Here is a 24,394-nt window from a genome sequence, read left to right as displayed (position 1 = left end):
GGGCTTTTTGCTGTGCCGCGGCGAAATTGGATTCTTCGCTCTGTCTAGGTCTAGTTATTCACAGCTGAGATATTGGATATTGTGGCTTGAGAAGGCAATTGGCCCTTTTTTACTGATGTAGACATTTAACACACTAGACCTCCTGACAGGGCTATTCTGTTAGACATCCATCTTCATTTTATCAGATGTCATTATTCTGTTTCAACCTCTTAGTCATCTATTTTCTTCTCTTTCTCTTCACCTCCTACCGTCCCTTCCTATTTATCATCCTCCTCCCCGATTCTCATTTTCTCTTTGCAGTCGTTCTTCCACACAGTTCTGGAGAACAGTCCGCACTGCGAGAGCATGGTGGACAACAACCTTCGCATCACTAACTGGAATCGAAAGCTGGGCTGCAAGTGTCAGTACAAGCACATCGTCGACTGGTGCGGCTGCTCACCAAATGATTTCAAGCCCTCCGACCTGCCCCGTTTCCAGGTGAGCATCTCGTACCCTTCCAATGAGGCTCTCAGTCCTCTCGTTGTCCGACTGTATCGGTGCAGCCGGCGCTAACAGGAACGGTTCAATGAACCTGATCATTAGTTAAACTCTTTTAAAAGCCTTTTCAGTGACAGCGCTGACCTCACGCCTGAAGGAGACCTACGCCGCGTCCTGTTTAGTCAGAATAAGCACAATAGGCCTTTAATTTACCTTAAACAAACACCTAATAGTGTGAGACAAGCTCTCCAGTCAGTAGCGATTTCAATCGTGATTAGAAATCCAATGAGACTCAACTAAAGGAAAGCCTTGCTAACTCAAGCCTACACAGGGGATCTGTAATTAACTCTGCCCGGCAGAAAAGGACGATGAGGGATCAATTGCAAGGCGGTCTCTCATCAAAAGGATTCTGGTAGCGAGTCTAGTATTGTGGAATGAGGCCGTGGAGCTTGACCGCAGCAGCCAATTCCCTTCTCTCCCCCCCTACCTTTGGTCTGGAAGTCTCTCATTAGCCTCCAGTACAGAGTCAATCCTATCGTGGTCGTGCCCGACCTCTGTGACTCACTCTCTCTACTGTAAATGGAGCTACAGGCATATCCAGTTGAAATGAGTTTTAAACTTGTCATTCCCATCCTGGTGATTTTCACATAGCTGGCTGTGTTTTACTTTTTCCATTCTGCTGCCGAAGAACTGCAACTTTGCATTTTCTCCCTTTTTTGGGTTTCTCTCCATGTCGTGTTGCTTGCGGTATGGTTTCACATTAAACGATGCAGTGGTCTATTCGGCAGGCCGTTTCCTCATAAACTCCCTACTGTGCGCTCATGCGCCAAACCATGACATCATGACACCGTGTGCCACATCAGGCAGCTTTTGCCACTTTTTTATTTCTAGACTGCCCAGCTGATGAAGCCAATTTTTTTTGGAACGTCAACATCCATTATGGTGAATCTTGATGTTCTAATTTAAGTAACATTTTATTTTAACGTTATTTTGGCCCTGTTTTATTTTTGTAAGTAGTGTTTCCTGTTCTGAATGAGGGCTGAAAACCGAGCACAATCATTGCTGTATTTCGAGCGTTGCTAAATGTTTACAGCCACAACTTCTCTATATAATGGAGTCTTTCACAGAGTGCAGTTAACTCATTCGGGCCTGTGCTGGGGGAAGGGCCTGTGAGTGTTTAGCGGGTCATTATCACTGAAGGCATACCCATAGTGAGTGTTGAGTAATTATCCTTTGACAATACCTCCTTTCTCACAGACAGCTCTGAAGAAAAAGGACAATGGGAGAAGAAGGGAGGCTTGAAATGTGTCATGGCAGTTCAGTTTTTATCCGAGCATTTCTCACCCCTCACCCTATAAAGGCCCAAACCGTATAAAAGAGCTTCCTGGACTTGCCTCTTCAAATCATTTTATTATATTTTTTCCGCATTCTCTTTTCTCACACATTTTTGCCTTCTGTGGCTGTTTAAAAAAGAACAAATCAATGAATTCTGTTTAAAGTGATCCAAAAATGAAAATTCATCAAAAAACATAGAGCACAAGAAGGAAATGTTTTAAAGCATTGTTGTGTTCTCTGTTTTCCGAAAAAAAAAAATGCAAGTCTGAATGAACTGTTTATGCATCATTCTTTTGAATCTGATCTTTCCAATGAATCAGTTGATCTGGTTCACAATTATGACTCATACTGATCTGATACTGATCTGAATTTTTAGAAACTTTAGTGTTGCATGGAATAAAGAAAGTCATACAGGTTTGAAATGACATGAGGATGAGTAAATGATGACAGAATGTTAAAATTTGGGGAATTTTCATTCCCTTCGAGGTTTGTGTTTTGATTTTTCAATCTGACAGGGGTCTGCTGTCACCTGAAAACTATTTCAAGCATGAATATTTTTGATATCTTTGGATGTTGTCCCTCTTCTTATCTGTCTTATGTTACACGTGTTAGTCTGCGGGGAGCCAAGTTGGATGTGAATAATAAGCAACACCTCCGTTTCATACCAGACATACGCCACTTTGATTTTTATTTTTTGCTGTCAATTATCTCTGGAGAATTTCTGCCTGTGATTCTGATGCTTTTTCCCCCTTCTTGCACATCATACTGGATGGTGTGCCACGCTTTTCAGTTCTCAGCCTCTTCGCTCTGTCACTATCTCTTTTTCTCTTCCTGTTTCTCAAAGTCTCGGCAGGCTGTCTTGTCTATCAGCGTCTCTTTGTCTTCACACTCACGCTCTCTTTCTTTCTCTCTCTGTCTTTGTCCCCATCAGCAAACCACCAGGCCAACATTCTTTGCAAGGAAGTTTGAAGCCAGCGTAAATCAAGAGATAGTGAACCAGCTGGACGTCTTTCTGTTCGGGAGTATGCCGCAGGGCACGCCGGGTCTCAAGGCCTACTGGGAGAATGTTTTTGATGAAGAGGATGGTATTCACAGCCTGTCCGACGCACATCTCACTTACTATCATGCCTTCGCCCGATTGGGTCTGGCGCGAACTGCCAACTCATTACAGGGTGACCTCAACGACAACAGCTGCAGGTCAGTATGCAGTACATTGGTTTTTTGTGTTTGTTTGTTTGTTTTTTTAATTAGAGCACAAAATTAGTTACCTGTAGTTACCTGTTACCTGTAAAATTAGTTCTGTAAATAACAGCTATAATCTGAATGCATTGTTTTTAGGAGATTTAACCACATTAAAGTCATTTTAACCTTTAGTTTGGGGATGCCATTGACTTTTTGTAAATGGGTTTTCCAAAAATGCTTCTGGACCCACATTTTACTTTGGAGATCATGAGATGACCAAACACATCCAAAACTGGTTGTCAAACAATATTGAATGTTGAAGGTTTTGTGCTCAGCAACCAATAATTCATTTCACAAATTATAGTCTACATAAACCGTTTATCCTCATTGCAAGTGAACAGGGTTTTAATGTGGTTTGGGTTGTAATTTATTTTAACTTCAGTAGGATTATTCATGGTTTTCAAGGATTTCAAGAGGGCATCTCATTCGGTTGGCTTCTAACAAGTGACATATGATTTGCACCAGAATTACAAAGAGTCTGATTGGATGCACAGTCTTTGATGTCATCACGAAAAATATGTGAAAAAGGAAAGTCAATTCAAGAATTTATTTAATTGTTGCCATTTAAAATTATATATCAGTTAATCGATAATGTTAATACTGCAAAATACCTGTGGAGGATTCAAAATATCATGTACACAGCCTACGTTTGATTTTATATTTAATAAATATAAGTAACCCTAAATATAGTTTAGGGTCCAATTCTCACTATTAACTAGTTGCTTATTAGCGTGCATATTACTAGGATATTGACTGTTTATTAGTACTAATAAAGCACATATTAATGCCTTATTCTGCATGACCTTATTCTACATCCCTTAATCCTACCCAATACCTAAACTTAACAACTACCTTACTATTAATAAACAGTAATTAAGAGTTTATTGAGGCAAAAGTTGTAGTTAATAGTTAGTTATTAGTGAGAATTGGACCCTAAAGTGTGACCTACATATAATATTTCATTTTCAATAAATTTGCAGCTCACTGCATTTTGATACATTTTGACTATGAATTTGTGTTAATTCTATTTTAACAATAAATGTATTAGTTGATCGTTGTTGATCACTGTTTTACTGCATTAAAACCCATTAATATTTCTCCATTAGAACCTTCATAAAAAGTTAATGGATTGTGAAATATTTCATACATTCAGATTTTTCCCTTTACTCTGCGACTCTAGCTCAGCCCTCTAGGTGGTGTCCCACCAATCTCTGCTCTAAATAACTTAGACTTATAATATATAATAACTTAGTTTATGTTGTTTATGATGACAGAATTTCATCATTTTCTAGTGAATTGTTCCTAACTTTTGTGTGTCTGTGTTTTTGTTAGTGTGAGTTTTTTCATTTTAATTACGCTTTGTTTGAAACCGTATGTATATTGGCATTCCGGATATTCTGACAGCTAAATAAGTGCACACTCATTTGTGCCGTCTGCCGAGGGAAGCGTAGTTTTGTTTGATCTCACTTGCAGCAGATCTGAAGTTCCTCAGCTGTCCAAACATCTGTCATTACTGAGATAGAGAAGAGAGAGAGGGACGGACAGAGCCAAGAGAGGATAAGGGACGGAGTTTGTCAGTCTGGATGCTGTGTTTATGTGTTTATCAGTGCAGTAATGCCTGGCGTCGCTGCTGTTTCTGTGCAAGGGGAGCGCTGGTGCATTCTGACAAATGAGCCACAGTATTTGGACCCTGCAGAGGGACTCGTCAGGCACAAGGAGGAGGTTGTTGCTGGCCGGTGGGGGTTGGGTGGTGGCGCTCAGGGTCCGCGAGTGAGGGAGAGCTCTGTTTTTTTTTTTTGGGGGGGGGTTTTTTTTTTGCAGCCCTCTGAGATATCAGCGGTGAGAGGCTGAGGTGGGCCGCTTGAATAGCTGCTCTGTTAGTCCCTGCATGCTGCCCACCTCCTGCAGTGACAGAGGACGGAGGAGGAAGGGGGAGGGTGGCCGCACCGGTGTAAATATTTGCTGTTCTGCTTGTCAGGCAAGCGATGCTGGGATGGAGCACCTCCAGCCTGTGCTGGAATACTGATGAGAGCACGGCGACAGAGCTCAGGGTGGAGATCGCTGCAAGAGCAGCCATCCGCTCTACATGAGCGCCTGCGTCTCTATCAGCTCCTGCTGCTCCTCCTTCTGTCTGTCTGTCTCAGTGTCTCACAGCCCAGCACTTCACTCACCTCTCTACAACCTCACATCTAGAGAAAAATAAACATGACTCAGAATACAAAATTATTGGTTTTGTTGCTTAGAAGTTTTTTCAGGTTTTTTATTTTTTATTTTATTTTTTGAAAGGGCTTTAGGTATTAACGAAGCCCTAAGAAACTTGAATTTAAATCAAAGACAAGATCTTTTTGATGAAATCTGAGAGATTTCTGTCCCTCCGTAGACGGCTATGCAACTGATGCTTCAAAAAAAGATCGTAAAACTAATCCGTATGAATTGAGCGGTTTAGTCCAAATTTTCTGAAGAGACTCGATCGCTTTTTATGATGAACAGATTGAATTTAGGCTTTTATTCACATATAAACATTGATCAGCGAACAGAAGCTCAACCGAACCTGCCTCACGCGCAAGAGCAAACCTCTTCTGGAAGCTCAAACATGCTGTGTAACACATGAGAATGAACCTCATTGGTTCTCGCATGTGTCAAGTGAACATGCTTGAGCTTCCGTTTACTACAACTGATGTGTGAGTTGATGAATATGAATAAATGTGAATAAAAGCCTAAATTAAAAATCTGTTCATGATATAAAGTGAATGAGTCTTTTCAGAAAATTTGGACTAAACCGGTCAATTCATGTGGATTAGTTCAACGATCTCTTTATGAACTTTTTGAAGCATCAAAAACAGCAATATTATGAAATGTTATTACAATTATAAAATTTGATCTATGCATAATGTGTCCCTGCTGAATTAAATTATTAATTTATTTCACAAAAAAAAGACAAAAACTGCAGCATGTTGCTGAGGCTAAAATTAGCTTTCTGTGGGTTTGAAGTGGCTATTTCCTTCTCAGCTAACATTATAAATCTCTTTACTGTTACTTTTGATCAATTTAAATTTTAATGTACCCTTGCAGAATAAAAGTATTAAAAGTGCTATTAAAAAAAAATCTTACAGACCCCAAACATTTTACCAGAAGTTTGTATTTAAGAAAAAATCTAGACTAATTTATGTGGAAATATCTAATTCTTCATGTTAAAGGTGGGGTATCCATTTTTTTCAACAACGCTGTTGGACATTGTTGATATTTGAAATCAACCCAAACCATCAACTCCAATCCTAACCACCCTGCTCCGAGTCGGTCTCGAACCCCGGCTCAATCGCTGCTGGAACGCGAAGCGAGTGCACTAACAATGACGCTAAACACTGCATTACCTAGCGGTCGTTAGAGCGCAGTGTTTTACCTGCACAACTCTCACTATCTGGCCACTGTTACACACGCAATGCGAGAGTGGAAATCTCCCTCTTGCTCGTTCTGTCTCCTCGACCGTCATACGCCCCCTAATGCTGATTGGTTACACATTTGTTGTTGGTATCGGCCTGACTAACTTCCAAACAAAAAAATGGATACCCCACCTTTAAGCCACCAAGACAAATAAATTAGGCACAAAATATATATTTTCAAATAAATATAATGCAGAATAGTTAAGTAAGAAATATTATTGAAAAAATACCCAATAAAAATGCCTTGACAGGTGTGGCAAAATTTAATTTTGAACTGAAATGACATCTTTCTACCTGTAGGTATTATGCCATGGGACATCCCGTGTCTGTCCACATCTACTTCCTGTCTGATGAGTTCCAGGGATACCTGGTCAGGCATCACGCCACCAACTTGGCAACCAGCAAACTGGAAACCCTGGAGACCTGGGTCATGCCCAAACAGTTCTTCGAATTCACCAATCCACCCAATACCTTCAACCGACTGCAGTTTGCAGAGGTTAGTAAACTCACAGTCTTACAATACACACACACACACACACACACACACACACACACACACACTGGAGATGAAGCGTTTTTGTTTACTGTAATAGGCTGATTGGTAGCACATTTATGTGTCCTATGTTGGTCATTTTTATTTATGAACTAACTGCCGTCATACAGTTTTAAGACAATGCTTATTTCATTCTGGCTCACTGCAGTAAAAATGTCCTGGCAGTCTATAGGTGCCAAATCGCCCCCACACTACCCTCAGAATGTATGCATTGCTAAGAAAATTGACCTCCGAATATTATTGGCAATCTTACACGGCTGCACATTGTGCTTGACATACTCCGTTAAACAACCAATAATTCAGACGTTCTTCATTGATTTAGCTGTCAGGCAGCACCATACCTGTCATCTTGCCCTTTGGCGTAATCAGTGATTTGTCTGCCACGAGTATGGGGATAAAATAATGACTTCACGCTGAACTGCCCTCAGTTTATCTGTTGGAAGCCAAGGGTACATGTTCGGTTTCAGACACAAGAGTTAGATGCATATAGATGACTTAAAACAGGATATGAAGATCTATAACATATAAATATGATATGATACCCCTGATATGATTGTAAAGCGCTTTGGGTGTACAGTTGTACATAGGAAACCGCTATATAAATGCCTAAAAAAAAAAAAAAAATATATATATATATATATATATATATATATATATATATATATATATATATATATATATATATATATATATATATATATATATATATATATATATATATATATATATACAGTACAGTCCAGTCCAAAAGTTTGGAACCACTAAGATTTTTAATGTTTTTAAAAGAAGTTTGTCTGCTCACCAAGGCTACATTTATTTAATTAAAAATACATTAAAAACAGTAATATTGTGAAATATTATTACAATTTAAAATAACTGTTTTCTATTTGAATATATTTGACAAAGTAATTTATTCCTGTGAATAAATTAGTGAGACATGTGAGTCTTCAGTGTCACATGATCCTTCAGAAATCATTCTAATATGCTGATCTGCTGCTCAAGAAACATTTAATGTGTACAATTGTACAAAATATTTGTGTACAATATTTTTTTTCAGGATTATTTGATGAATAGAAAGTTCAAAAGAACAGTGTTTATCTGAAATCTAATCTTTTGTAACATCATAAATGTCTTTACTGCCACTTTTGATTGATTTAATGCATCCTTGCTGAATAAAAGTATTCATTTCTTTCATTTCTTTTCAAAAAAATAAAAATAAAAATTCTTACTGACCCCAAACTTTTGAACGGTAGTGTATAATGCTACAGAAGCTTTGTATTTCAGATAAATGCTGTTCTTTTGAACTTTCTATTCATCAAGGAATCCTGAAAAAAAAAGTACACAACTGTTTTCAACATTGAAAATAATCATAAATGTTTCTTGAGCAGCAAATCAGCATATTAGAATGATTTCTGAAGGATCATGTGACACTGAAGACTGGAGTAACGATGCTGAAAATTCAGCTTTGCATCACAGGAATAAATTACTTTGTCAAATATATTTAAATAGTACACAGTTATTTTAAATTGTAATAATATTTCACAATATTACTGTTTTTTACTGTATTTTTAATTAAATAAATGTAGCCTTGGTGAGCAGACGAAACTTCTTTTAAAAACATTAAAAATCTTAGTGGTTCCAAACTTTTGGACTGTACTGTGTATATATATATATATATATATATATATATATATATATATATATATATATATATATATATATATATATATATATATATATATAGATATATATATATATATATATATAGATAGATAGATAGATAGATAGATAGATAGATAGATAGATAGATAGATAGATAGATAGATAGATAGATAGATAGATAGATAGATAGTGGTTAAAATGTAAAAATGATACTCTTCCTTTTGCTTATGAAACTGCCATAAATGGTGTACATTCAATCTACTATATGTTTAATTAACATAAAAGCTAAAATGTTTAATATTTGTTTAATAATAATATAAAAATAATATTTGTTTTGTGATGCATGCAGTTTCTCAGATGTATATTTTTGATTTTGAAGTCAGTAGTAATGGCTGTTGAAAACTCAGCTTTGCCATCGCAGTAATGACTGACATTGTAAAATATATTACAAAGTTGTAATATTATTCCACTGTAGGCTATTTCTGTTTTTACAGTATGTTTGATCAAATAAATGCATCCTTATGCTCTTAAGAGACTTATGCTCTTATCAAATTTATCAACCCCCAAAATTTTAATGGCAGTATATATTATATATACACATTTATGGCCTGTAAATGTTCTAAACTAAAAAGTTACTGTTGGAGTCTGCCTGGACATCACTTCCTAAAAGCATTATAGTTCCCATCATCCATCCTTTGGGGGGACACCCATAGACAAGGCAGCAGAGCTGTAAAGTGCTTAAAGCAAGTCCAGCTGGGTCTCGGGCGTCTTCCCAACAGAATGATCAAATTGATTTGCCGTGTTCTACTGAGGTGCGGGCATGGCCGGGGAGGGATATGGGACAGGTCAACCGTAAAGAGACTCCTGCTGTCTGTCACGTACTCTGTAGGAAATGATGTCGTTTCTGAGAGTGGCTGGAGAGAACTAGCATGACGGCTCCAAGCCACCACCACCCCCCCATCCCACAAGTCAAATTACCTCACAGTGGGAGAAACATTACACTGGGCACTGCTGATCGTTTGATGCAATTATGCTCATCTCAGCTGGTACTGGCGGTCCCAATTGGTGCCATCTGTTTACTTACGATGGGATCTTGTGAATTCATTTGGCTGTATATCCGTCTATGCGGCTCTCTTAGGGAGCCACTGGTATGTACAGTGCTCAGGTATCCCGTTACTCTGTTTTTTTCGGGGACTGAATTTCAAGGATACAGAAAGTTTGTTCAGATCCATACCAATGAAGGCCTGTGCAGTGTCTGGAGGGGTGAACTGACACATCTCTGCATCAAGAGCGACACACTCTGTCTCAGAGCCCCAGGACTCTGTTCTCATCCTCTCTCACTTGCCTTCTTTCTCCTTCTCTTACTCATTCGTCTTCTCTTCTGCCTCTCCAACTTTGCTCTAGATCAGTGATTCCCAACAATGGGTATATGGACCCCAAGGGGTATTCTGGCAGGTTCCAGAGGGTACTTGAAAAGATCTTGCTTAATAAACCAATGAAAACATGTTGAAAACAGTTTTAAACCATGAAATATTATGAGAAGTATAGTTGAACAATATAATAAACAATATACAATCAATATCAATATATGCATTCATTTTGATGTTAAATGATATCCGGAGAGAATGGGAACACATATCTGGTTTGTGTCAATAAAGGGGTACTTGAGCCTAACTGATGGGACTGTTAGGGTACATTCTCTTGACTTTCCTATCAGTTTAAATGTCATACATCTGTTCTTTGTCTTTTCGCTCATGCATCAGATTGGAACAGACTGGGATGCTAAGGAAAGGATATTTCGGAACTTTGGGAATCTGATGGGACCCATGGACGAGCCTGTGGGAATGCAGAAATGGGGAAAAGGGTCAAATGTGACTGTGACTGTGGTGTGGATTGATCCCACCAATGTCATCGCTGCCACCTACGATATCCTGATTGACGCCAGTGCTGAATTCACACACTACAGGCCTCCGCTGAACCGGCCCCTGCGGCCTGGCATGTGGACCGTACGTGTGCTGCATCACTGGACCCCTGTGGCAGAGACACGCTTTCTCATCACCCCCTTACCCACCACAAACACCTACCTATACGCCAAGGTGAGAGTTACACTGTATACTAAAGACAACATGATTCACGAATGAATCTTTTTTTGAACCGGTTCTTTTTGATGATTTAATGGAACTGATTCACAAAGTGTAAAAACTTTCTGTGGGAGTTAAAATGTGCGGTAGAAGATAGGTTGGAATTATAAACAGTGCATCATTTGATAGAATTTATGTAGCTTAATTAGCCATGTTTCCATCCAAAGTTGCGAATTTAACTTGTGCGCAAAATTGGAATTACGCATAAAACATTTGCAAATAAAGCAGCGTTTTCATCCAGTGATTGGCCAGTATAACACGCTCAAACTTTTTTTTCTTTTCATTTTGGCTTCAACAATCAGATGCATTTACACTTCTTCAGTTTCATTTGGAATGCGTCTCAAACCACCTCCTGAAGTGTTTTGAGTAATCGGATTTAAATCTGCCTTGAAAGCATTTCAGAGGGCATTTACACCTGCTCTTTTCAGGATCGGATAGCAACCCAATCAGAGAAAACACATTAAGTAAGCAGGTAAAAAGCCCTAAGCTAATGTGGATGTTAAAATACTTGCTCTTATCTAAGTTAATAAACATCAGCTTAAAGGATTAGTTCTCTTTAAAATGAAAATTACCACAAGCTTTACTCACCCTCAAGCCATCATAAGTGTATATGACTTTCTTCTTTCTGATGAACACAACCGGAGTAATATTAATAAATATCCTGACGCATCGAGTTTTATAATGGCAGTGAATGGGGCCAGTGGGTATGAGCTGAAAAAAAGTGCATACATCCAAAGCAAAACGTACTCCAGGGGGTTAATGAAGTCCTTCTGAAGCGAAGCGATGCGTTTGTGTAAGAAAAATATCCATATTTAACAAGTTATGAAGTAAAATATCTAGCTTCCACCAGACCACTTTCCATATTCAACTTACGGAAAAAGTGTAACGCCTCTCGCCGTTGAAAACGCTTACGTCCTATGCCTTCCGTATTCAAATTACGAAAAAACTGTGAATTTTTCTTAGTTGAATATGGAACTTGTTAAACATGGATATTTTTCTAACACAAACGCATTGCTTCGCTTCAGAAGGCCTGGATGCATCCGGATATTTATTAATATAACTCCGATTGTGTTCATCAGAAAGAAGAAAGTTGATTGCACAAATATAAATCATTTCCACAATGAACAATGTTTTTTTCATAGCTGGAAAAAAATGTGAAATACTTCTCATTTTCCAATGTGCAAACCACCTCTCTTAGCATAGCATATCACTTGAGAAAATGCTGTTTCAAAATACTCTTTTTGAAGCTTTGATTTATGCGTTATCGCAAGCTTGTGTATTTAAAACAGAATGAGAAAACTCTCCTTCCTCCAGATGTAATGACTAATCCTCTAGTGTTTTGCATGCTCTTTTTGAAGACCATAGTCTGACACTATGGTACACTGTATATTAAACTGCCTCAACCTTTCAGGTCATCCCACCCTCTGCTTTCAAAGGCACTTTCTGCCTTCACGTCTAGCTATGTGCCTGGGCTGCTTGGCTGCCTATAAATAGTCCCAGCTCACAGTCACGAATGAGTAATACACCATGCCGGGTCACCTTTCATTGGAATAAACACAAAAAGATAACTGTGCAGGAGCCACGATTGGTATCTCTAGCCCATTAGGGGACATTTTGAAATAAGCGTGGTGTGCGGTCATCAGCGGATCTGTCCTCAAAACGCTCCTAATGAGGGAGAGGTTGTGATTGCGGCTCGACGTGCGTGCGTCGTGGGAATGGGCGGGTGATAAACGCACATGATTTACCAGACTGTCATTTGATTAATGTCTACAGCAGGCACCGAGTCTTTTCGCTCGCCGTGGCTCTGCACCCGCAGCTAATAAAAGTTTATGGAGTGTGTTTATGCGGCCCAGGTCGGTCGGCACGCTGTAAGCAATGACGCTCGCCTGTCCACGCGCTTCCTGGCGAGCGTGAAATGGAATGTTATGGCAGGGAGAGGTGGGCGAACCTGGTGAGAGGGGTCGGGAAGAGACACAGAGGGTGATCTGTGAAGGGCGGCTAGAGAGAGAAGTGTGAGGAGCCTGAGGAATTTGCAGCTTTACCTCCAGGGCCGTTGTGTCCTTCTTTACAGCTAAATGAGCTGTTTTTAGCTGATATAATGCAGGCGAGCGGTCTAGTTTATATGTGAAGATGTATTTAATATTTAAATAAAGCTTGTAGATTTTTTGGGGGGCATTTTGATAGAAGTTTTGTAAAATCCCAGCTGTATATTTTTATTTCATCCCTCAAAAAGAGACTGAATATATTAAAACTAAAACTACTCTTTTATACTTTATGCTTTATGATGTTGTTACATCATAAAGCATCGTGTGTCTGAAGAGTCCTTGAGTCGTCATCTTTTTCATCTTTCTTAGAAATATTCTGCAACATTCTAACTTTACTGTCACTTTTGGTCAATTGAATGCATCTTTGCTGAAATCCCTGTGGTGAAAATCAAGATTTTAATGTTGTTTATATGTCTATGTGGTGTTTTTAAACGCGGTTTGAAAACGCTGGTGTTTGTTACGTCACGGATCACGTCAATGTGCCGGCAGGCTTCAGCATATCGTTAACTATGACCGCTCTGAAGCAGGAGAGTCTCAAGAGAAGGCAGGTTATCCCGGTTTATATTTCTGTTGATATGAAAAATTGTGTACATTTAGCAATATAGCGGGTATATTATGATATTATGAACTACATGCCTTTCTCCACTGACATTTTGAGTTGTTCAAAGTGTTTCTAAGGATACTGTTGTTTAGAAGACAGCTGTCTGACGCTCAAACAGGAACAGGGTTTTTGTGACATTAGCGACACATTATTAGCTGTTTGATAATGTAGTCAAGCAAAATGCTAATCATATTAATTACCGTTATGTGTCTGACGTTGTAAAGAGCGATACCATTGTGCAGCGTTGACCTCAGTAAGTTGACCGAGTGGATCTCTGAGCTGGTGTGATCGAGTGGAGGCGGAGCTAATTAGCATATTCATAGATCCCTGTATATTAAATGAAGCAATGGTGTAGAGTTACATTCAAGCTATTTTAAGGCACAAAGAATATGCCATTTTGATGATCAAAGATGAGTTTTAAGGGATACAATTAAAAGAAAAACTAATAAAAATGACAATCATTACTAAAACTTAAACTAAAATTAAAATGAAAACTGAAAATATAAAAATGAATGTTAATTTAAAATACTATAATAGTATATAAATAATACTAAAATAACACTGGATTTATTAGTGTTCAGTAGATTTTTTACCCACACTAAAACGACCTCGTCCACACATGACAGATAATTCTTGGCACAAATAAAACTAAAAGCTAATGTGGATGTTCAAATACTTTCTCCTATACAAAGTTATCAAACATCAGCTTTAAAGTTTATTGTTCCCATAATGAATAGTGTATATTCTGGACAACTCTCATAGCTGAAGAAAATTTTCTCGAGTCATCACCTTTTTTCCTCAAAAAAATGAAATCATGAAGACTGTACTTTATTTTTCATGTCTAAAAATGTGAGGCAAATAATCCCAAATAATCCCAGTTTTGCTTCGCTTGCATTAAGGTGCTTGAGACTCATGGGAAAAAAACTTTTTCTTCTCTCTCACAGAGGATGCTTTAAAAACGCACAACGGGCCGGCCAAGAACAGCTATATGGAGCAGAGTTTCCATGGTCTGAACCCTATCCTCAACATCCCGGTCCACCTGGGTCAGGTAGAGGCAGCCGAGCACAACGCAGAGCTTACGGGGTCTGAGCTGGAGCGCTGGGTGGACAGTCTGCTGGGCAAAGTGTGGTCAGCTGTGGACGTGTGTTCAACAGGCCCCAGTGGCTGTCCAGTCATGCAGACTTGCAGGGAAACGGTGTGGAGCTCTCTCAGCCCGGACCCAAAGTCCCAGCTGGGCCCACCCAAAACCAACGGACGAATTAGGTAGCAGCGTTCACTGCCCTGAAGACTCGCCTTCTTTCATTTCTAAGGTCATTTTGTTTTCTTTATTTATTTTCCAGCGTCGCTCGTGTGAATATGAGCAGAACGGACCTCTCTCAAACGCAAGACACACAAGGCCACGAAAGTGTACGCTGCAAAGTTTTTGAATATTATTTTAAAAATGTGCGGCCTCTGGCTGTCTCAAACTCTGAGTGCTCTAGTGATGTGAGTGTTGTCAGGCTTCCTATATTTTATTTATTTCAATTACTGTGATTGAATCTTTGTCAACTGGACACAGCAGGTGATGCCTTTGTGTAGGTGTTACGGCTGAACGCTGGGATTGGGATATTAAGCACAGAAAGGACCTTAACACTGGTTGAAAGACCAAAAGGGATGTTTGTAATATAGTAAGCCTATATATTTCAAATCAAACACACTCGCACCTACCGTGAAGGATGGAATGTGTTTTTCAACCTATACCTTATTAAAACCAGTGTTTCAGATCATATATCACTGTGTTTAGTACAACATTGCTGGTTTCTTTTAATTTTGAGAAAAATACGTTCCTTTTTATATGCTTTTCACTGGATCAAATGAAGTGAAACAGGCATTTAAAGCCTTCAAACTCCCCCTAATAAAGTTTCCTATATAGTTTTAATAAGTTATTGGTTGAAAAACATCTGTTTTGAATAAAAAATGAGCTTTTGACAAGTAGAAGTGATCCAGTGCCATGCAAGTTGCCATACTCCACAGAATCCTATTGCCTTTGTAGGCAAAAAGGTAGTAGTTTGTAATGCCTGTTCAAAAGTGTATCATGTTATCCACTTCTGCATAATCAAAATGGCCTTTTTTTGGTTATATTGGTATAGCCCAAAGTGTGATAGCTACAAATATTAAATAGTACAAATAATTTGAGGTTGCATATATGCTAGGCTAGCAGGGTGGTCAGTTAGCGTTATACTAAGCTGGCAGGCTAAAAATGTAATGGTATGCTAAACTAGCAAACTGATCAGCTATTGTGCGCTAACTTACCAGGCTAATCAGTCAGAAGTTTGCTAAGGCTTATTGGCCAGAGATATGCAGAGAGTGTGCAAGCTAACTGAAAACTTAACTCTTAATTTGAGCATCTACAGCTTTGGTTATTTAGTGTGTTATGCGATATACACTACCGTTCAAAATTTGGGGCTGATTTAGAATAAGATTTTTCTTTTGTTCACCATAGTTGCATTTATTTGACACCTAAAAAAAAAAATGGAATATTGTGAAATATTGTTAAAAATAACCATTTTTGAATGCATACTTTTTGAATATATTTTAAATGTAATTTATTCCTGTGATTGCAAAGCTGAATTTTCAGCATCAGTGTCACATGATCCTTCAGAAATCAGTCTAATATGATGATTTACTGATCAGGAAACAATTCTTAATGTTATTCATTTTAAAAACAGTTGTGCTGCTTAACTTGAAACATTTTTTTCAGGATTCTTTAATGAAAAGATAAAAAAAACTAACTTTATAAATGTCTTCACTGTCACTTTTAATCAATTTAATGTGTCCTTGCTGAATAAAAGTATTAATTTCTTTGACCCCCAAACTTATTAACGGTAGTGTAAATTAAGAGACATTCGTTGCTGTTTAGCCAACGGAACATGCATCATAAATCAATTGTGTTTCTGTCTGTATACTAATTTTTCTAATCAGGCATCAAATGGAGTACTCCCTTAAGGTTCTTTCAGTCAGTACAGTCACTTTGGCATAGGATTCTGCGGAGCGATAGAAACTTGCATGATACCACAATTCTTTAAGCGAGAGTCTAGAGTAGCTTGTGACTGTCTGAAGTGTCGTTCTGTCTGTATGCTGTTTCCCCTTCAGGCTCTTGAAACTTGAAATGGAAGGTGCCAGCTGTGCTGGCGCACCACGAAAAAAGATGTAATTTCTTCGCCTTTTTATTGTTTTATAATTTTTTCCCTTTCCCCTGAAAAAAGATACTGGTTAGCTGAGGGTTGTAAGTTGCCTATTTATTCATGTTTATATAAATGAAATAGATATTTTTTAGTCAATGACTAATGTCTATATGCTGTTTTTGCAGCTCATTCAATACCTTTTGTAAACAAGCTGCCTTTATTTACAAAGGCTATCATCCCAACCATATTACAACTATAAACACAAGATGCGGTACTAGTATGGGCGTTGGTAAAGACCTTTCCGTCCCTCCACCTGAGGTCCATCTGTTCATTTCATAAACGTTGAGTGGGAAACTAACTGGATGAATGATCTTAAATGACCTCAAGAACTGAGATTCCAGTCATGCTGCTTCTCATTTCCTTTATTCTAGTCTTTTTATACGAGCCAGTGTTTGGTATTTTGTCATATATATCGGTGAAACCAACAAAAACGGACATCGGCTGGACTGGTTGGCAACATCCACACAATTTCAACATGGCTTCTACGATTCCTGGGCTCAGTAGCCTGGAGGACGCCTCAGCCGCTTTCCTCTGCATGTACGCCATTTGAACGTCACAGTTTCCAGATTGGGCCGTCCGGATTACTCACATCCATAATAATGATAGGGTGGCCTCTCAGATCTGACTGAGATGTATTTTTAGTGAGGAAGATTGCAAGCTTGCTGGACTCTACAGTTTGCATTGGACCAACATTTTCTCCGTTTTTACAAACCTTTAATGTTTCTACATTGCAAATGTACGACTCCATATTTAAACTGGGCTAGTGTGGCTTGTTGCGCTCTCTCATTTGAGGAGCACGTCTCCTCTGGGACTCTGCGGCCCTGGCCTAGCCATCACTTTGTATGCAATCTGATTGTTATCGGGTCCTCGGAGAGGTGGCGTCCCGCCCAGTGTGCGCAAACAGCGAAATGTCATTGCTGTCATGTGATCCAAAGGAGGAGGCAACCTTAAATTTTCAATAAAGCACTCTTGTCATTCATATGTTCCCAGCGGGATGCGAAATTGGAATGCATTATTTAAATTTTTTAATAGAGCGTTTAATGCTTGTCTAAGTGGTGTTACATCCGTACTGTACGTGTGGAAGTGCAAATTTTTTGATATTCTTAAAAGAGAAATTATATGAAATTATCTATTCACATACATCTCATTGACTTCTGACTTACGATCTTGGCTTGTTGATACATGAGGATTCAGTCACTGGATAGTTGAACATTAATGTTCAGAACCATTTTACTTTTAAAGGTGAAGTGTTTCATTTTATTTCAATGTTTAAAATACTTTCTACTAGTTTAGTGTGCAAAAGCCTCCAAATGAGTGTAAACACTGGCTTTTCTAAAACTGCTCTGCTTATTTGAGCTGTCCAACATGTCTGCTTCTGGCTCAAGCAGTGATTTGGGGCGGGGCTACTTGTTTCAGAACAATGGGAAATGGGGCGTGGGTGTGTTCGACTTCAGTTGCAGCTGGATTTAACCAATAAGGGAGGAGTCAGAGGAAGAGTTGAAAATGTAGACATGATGTCAGGCACTTTCTGCTCCCAGTATTGACGCTTACACGATGTCTACGTCCTTTAGTTTCCTTTATCGTTTTCATGTTCATTCAATACTTTATGTACTGCTTAATACAGTGCCTGTATGTACAATAAAGTTCAACATAAGACTATACTATTGAAACACCAATAAAGTGGGGTCGATATTTTTTTTTGTTTTAACATTTAGATTACATAAAATAAGTTTTCACTGTTATAAAAACATGAATTTGTGAGCATAAGTGTACCTGAAGGTGTCAGGTGTGACATGTCAAACATGTCATCTTTTGTCATCAGTGAATTCAGCCAATCGTGAAACGGCTGTTTCATCGTGCAGCCGCTCTGGAGAAACTGCGCAGAATGAGCCAGCCGACTGCTCTCGAATCGCTCTCGCGCAGACATGCCTAGTAACATTTGCAGCTCTGTTTGTTGCTACACAAATTACACACTTCACCTTTAAAGGAATAGTTCAGCCAAAAGTTTAAATTTTGTCATGATTTACTCTCCTTCATGTCGTTCTGTGGAACAGAAAAGATTATATTTTGAAAATTGTTATTTTTGCCCATGCAATGAAAGTCAATGGGGTTCGAAAAAACATTAGACCCCATTGACTTTCATTGCACAGACAAAAAAAAAAAGGCAAAATATCTCTGTAAATAATGACAGAAGTTTCATTTTTATCCCGTTAGGATCACTGATGGATCTCACCTCACAAATACAGCAACATACCTCTTTCTTTCACATTACTATTCTAACGTTCACATTATTATTAAATGATATTTATTACAACAAATCACTCGGACATCTCTTCTGTACTATAGCTATTTTGGTAGGAATGACTATGTAAAGTATTTTATATTGGACTGACGTTCATAAAGTCTTGTAAATAGCTTTGTTTTTAAAAAGAAGTGTCATAGTGGGTCAGGTGTTGGTGTGTTGAGTGGCACTGTAGACCATCAAAACTTTCATGTGAAGGGGTTTGTGAAGGGCTGTACTAGTCTGAGTGTGTGGTTCGGCTCTTAATGAACATTTTTGCCTTTCAGAGAATCTCATGCCAGATTGCTGTTCTCTGTGCTGGAATGTTTTGTTGAGCAACTGTTGCACAATTTATTTAAACTCTTCAGTCGGAGGGGACCTCTGTGCCTTAGCTGTTGTTCCCAACCTTTGTGTCTGTAAGCATTGAACATGTCGTCTCTGTATCTTTCATTTCTCCACGAAACCAAAAAAAAAAAAAACTGCTGTTGTAAATGCCTTCTGTATCAATGTTCTTTCGGTTTTGCTGTTCTTTTCTTCATACTGAATTTTTGAATAAAAAAACTCCTCTGTCATCTCATTTCTTCTCTTCAGATGTGTTGGTTGAATATCACCCCACTAACACGCAGCAGGAGAATCATCTCTGTGTGGTTCCTACTTCTAAAGACAGTCACATTAGCAGTAGATAAAGCAGCTGACATGCGGAGCGCTGCTCTTTACAAGACACAAGGGTGGAGATGAGAATCTGGTGCTGCCGGGGGGCTCTTCTCTCTCTCTTTCTGTCCCTAAAGATGTGTGTGGTCCCCTGAGGCTGATTTCAGGACTCCCTGCATCCCTCTATCCAGGATCAAAGAGCCACTTTTAGCCCATCGATCTTGTGCTACTTCCACCGAATTACTGAATAGGAAAAGGCAGTCTAATTAGCAGCTACACGGCACACACCTGTCTCACCTGCAGCGTGGAAACACAGCTGTATTCTTTTTAGTCTGTCGGTCACTGATTTGACAGTGTATACTGATGTAATCCTGCAGGGATAAGTACATACTGATACGAGTACCACCCCCACCCTACATCTGCAGCCTGGCGGTCGAGCTTTAGGACTCTCAGATGTTTTCTTAACCAATTGTGTTATTTTTAAACTAGATAGTGAGATAATCCAGTGAAGTGTGACTACATCTCTCACAGTTATTCTGACATGTATGGGATGAAGTGCAAAGTTATCATCCTGAAGGGGTTTATTTTGCAATGTTAGCCAGGCTATACATTACAATATACATATTCTGGTAACACTTTACAATAAGTTTCATTAGTTAGCATTAGTTAACATGAACTAATAATGAACTACACTTGTACAGCATTTATTAATCTTTGTTAATGTTAATTTCAACATTTACTAATACATTATTAAAATCTTGTTAACATTAGTTAATGCACTGTGAACTAACATGAACAAACAATGAACAACTGTATTTTCATTAACGTTAACGGAGATTAGTAAATATAGTAACAAATGTATTGCTCATGGTTAGTTCATGGTATGTTAGTAAATACATTAACTAATGTTTAACTAATGAATCTTATTGTATACACTTATCACATGACTACTTACTAAGCATACTGTTTGTTTAATTATTTATTGATAAATAGTACATAAACAATAATATGATTTTATACAATAATATAGTTTTTTTTTTTTAATGAATGCTTTTAATCAGAAATGATGCTTAAAATTAATCAAACGTGACATTAAAGTCATTTATAATATTACAAAAGATTTCTATTTCAAATATTTCAACATTGATAGTAAGAAATTTTCTTTAGCACCAGTTCATCATATTAGAGTCATTTTTGAAGGATCATGTGACACTGAATAATGCTGAAAATACAGCTTTGACATCAGAAATAAATTACATTTTAAAATATTAACATTGAAGTTATTGCAGTATATTATTATAGTATCTATTAATGTATTGTATATAGGAAGTATGTTAATATTTCATATTTTAGTAATATTTTTAATATTTATTTATTTATTTATTAATCTTACCTGTAGATTATATCTTCTTCCACAAAGCAAATCAGCAAAAAATGCAACCACAATATTAATTTAAAAATTAATTAATAATATTAATAACATTAAATATTAATATAAATAAGATGATGATATATGTATTGAATTATGTAAATTCCTATGGAGTTATCGTAGCAAAAATGTAACATTTCTATTTTGCAATTTCTGTCATCCAGCTCTTTGCGCCTCTTACAGGTTCCTGGAGACATGAAAGTAGAACTGGTATAATTGCATGGACAGTGGTACACTGTAAACCTGGATAAGTTCTACTAACTCAAAAAATTTGAGGCAACTGATTCCCTCTATTTTTGTTAGTTTGCAAACTTAAATATCATACATAAGCATAGCTAGTTTTTTTTTAAATAACTGTAAATTACAAATAAACATTACATTTAAATCAAAATATATATATTTGCCCCTGGTTTCACAGACAAGGCTTAAAGGATTAGTCCACTTTTAAATAAACTTTTCCTGATAATTTACTCACCCCCATGTCATCCAAGATGTCCATGTCTTTCTTTCTTCAGTCGAAAAGAAATTAAAGTTTTTAATGAAAACATTCCAGGATTATTCTCCTTACAGTAGACTTCAATGGGCACCAAACAGTTGAAGGTCATAATTAGTTTCACTGCAGCTTCAAATTGTTCAACACGATCCCAGATGAGAAATAAAGGTCTTATCTAGTTCTTATCTATTGAACTAGCATATTGCATATAAAAATTAGTTCAAACTTTGACCTGTGGAGGGCAGTATTACGCTTAGCAGTGTCTACACTGCTGGAATTCTAATAGAGAAGAAGAGAGCTAGTTTTTTTTGATTTTCAATTTTTTTTCAGAAAATGAGTGATGGTTTCTCTAGATAAGACCCTTATTTCTCATCTGGGATCGTGTTGAACAATTTGAAGCTGCACTGAAACTGTAATTTTGACCTTCAACTGTTTGGAGTCCATTGAAGTCCACTATAAGGAGAAAAATCCTGGAATGTTTTCATCAAAAACTTTAATTTCTTTTCGACTGAAGAAAGAAAGACATGGACATCTTGGATGACATGGGGGTGAGTAAATTATCAGGAAAAGTTTATTTAAAAGTGGACTAATCCTTTAAGCTAGTCCTAGATTAAAATGCATGTTTGAGCTGTTTTAACTGAAAGCAACTTGTACTGACATATTAAAATATGTCAGTGCCATTGTTTTGTCTCAAGATGCACCAGTAATGTTTTTTTCTAGTGTACGTTTATAAAAGATACTTACTTAAATGCCTTAATTGAACTAAGGTCTAAAGTTTAAGCAAGCAGAACTGGCAGATTTTTATTTTGTACTACATTTTAATTGTTCTTAACTTGAACTTAAGTTCGTCTAAATTAAAAGAATTAAGTTCATAAAACTCAAACAATGAAACAGTTCAGTTTACTTAAAATATATAATTTCTGTGAACTTGAAAGGAAAAGAAAGTTCTAAATACCCATAAAAGTTCATTTGACTGAACTAACTTGTTTAATTTAAGTTTGTCCTACTCAAACCAATTAATTGTTTTGAGTGTTAGGGTTTAGTGGATAACCAAACCTGTGGGCAGATGATGTGAGTGAAGCCGATACCAATTAGATCAGTCTGCAACATTGTTATAAACAGCTGAATACTTGCATATTTTTGTAGCTATCGGAATAAGAATGCATGTATTTGGATTTGAATTGACCTGCTGTCGAATCCAACTGTCCTGCAAAACTTTTGGGTTTCTGCGTGGAGGGAAAGCGTCTGAGTGTTGACATCACATTTTGGTTAAAAAAAAAAAAAAAAAAAAAATGCAATTAGAAGATGTATGTTTGGAATTAAAATATTTGATTATGGTTGAATCTATTTTTTCAAGTTCCCTCAACTGTAAACTTTAGCAGAGTTGTAAAAACTCAAAAAAATATTTAGTGTTAACCTAAATCTCTTGATAGATGTTGAATGAACTCCAAAATAATAGTTAGTTAATCTTTTTGGCACATTTTGAGTAAAAAGTACTTTCCATTATATGTTAGTTATACTGTTAATATACTGTTTAGCAGTTATTAGGCTAAACATTTGCTCAACAACACGAATGACCAATAAAAATCCAGTAATATTTACATAGAGATGTGTAGCAAGGCTTAATACATCTGCTTGATAGTTACTGGTCTATTTCTTAAACGTTCAGAAGTTCAGAAAGTACACTTGCGCTACATTAAACTCACTATTGATTTTTCTCAGAAATCAAGCAAGCATCTATACCACTTCCTAGAATCCAAGATGTTGTCATTCTCTCTTGTACACTGCGTGGAGGCAGAGGACACAGGCACTTAGCACATCAAATTGTCACTGTGTCCCTCACAAGCCCCTTTTCTAAGCTCTTCTCTCTCGCAGCACTGATGTGTGCTAAGCTGGACGTGTCTCTAGACACCCTGTCGTAGCGTATGCCGCCGTGGTCCCAGGCCTCCATTAGGTCTTGGTCATCTGAGTGCAGCACCAACACAGCACACTAATGCACGGCCTCTCAGAGCTCTGCCTCAACAGAGAGCCCATTGCTTTCAGCCTGAAACAAGGGAGCAGACACCACTTTACGCTGCACATGTCCCTGTGTGCAAGGACCACTTGCTAAATTTACTTGACCTGATACACAAACCTAATGGCTTGTTTTTAGGTGCGTCTGGAACAGCTCTTGTTTGTGAAGCCAGGAAGGGTCTTAATAATCTCTTATGGTAATAGTAGCTTCTCTCTCGCACCGTTTCAAATTTGGCAGAAGATGTTTTAATAAAGACGACGTTATTACATAGATGCTCTGGAGCTTTGAAGTCCTGACATCTCTGATCACCTACTGTCTGTTGACTTTGAAGTGAAGTTCAGAGGCTCTACCTCAGCGAAATCCACAGTCAAGGTGCAGGGGCTGCTTCTAAATGAGAGACTCTTGAGAGCAACAGGCTTTAGTTTTAATCTCTTTTAGAACAAGTTTGAGCGTGTTTGGTGTCTGTACCTAATGGAGTCTAAAAGACTTTGCAGCTCAGGAGGCCTAGTCAGTAAAATAAAACATGAACACTTGCTGTCTAGGGGAAGTAAATTAGTAAGGGTTTCTGCCTGTGACCTAACATTTGTCCCTACATAATGCAAAATGACATGGGAGTCCTAACAAGGTGTACACATGCCCAGAGGCAGGTCACTCACTCGTTCCGGCTGATATCTTTCCTTTCGTCCTTTCGTGGCATTTCAGCCACAAAGTATAGTTGGGCTCTGGCTAGCGGTCAACTCTACTTCAGTTGTGTATTTGTAGTGTTGGGGAAAACAGATTGACAAAGACGTTTGTTCACGTTGAGG

General features: G+C 37.9%; 1 protein-coding gene across 1 annotated transcript in view; it reads left to right on the top strand.

Annotated features, from left to right (window-relative positions):
* Window positions 1-15,414, top strand: part of xylt1 (xylosyltransferase I) — a 69,268-nt gene extending 53,854 nt beyond the window's left edge. The window contains 6 exon segments of the mRNA XM_048202603.1: window positions 301-477; window positions 2,744-3,009; window positions 6,795-6,990; window positions 10,473-10,764; window positions 10,767-10,805; window positions 14,441-15,414. Coding sequence (XP_048058560.1) covers window positions 301-477; window positions 2,744-3,009; window positions 6,795-6,990; window positions 10,473-10,764; window positions 10,767-10,805; window positions 14,441-14,763 — 1,293 coding nt within the window. The 3' untranslated portion in view covers window positions 14,764-15,414.
* The last annotated feature ends 8,980 nt before the right edge of the window (window positions 15,415-24,394 follow it).

This window comes from Megalobrama amblycephala, linkage group LG1 (genome assembly GCF_018812025.1).
Source record: "Megalobrama amblycephala isolate DHTTF-2021 linkage group LG1, ASM1881202v1, whole genome shotgun sequence".
In the NCBI taxonomy this organism is placed as follows: Eukaryota; Metazoa; Chordata; class Actinopteri; order Cypriniformes; family Xenocyprididae; genus Megalobrama; species Megalobrama amblycephala.
Note: the sequence above shows the minus strand (reverse complement) of the source record. Positions and strands in the feature narration are given on the sequence as shown.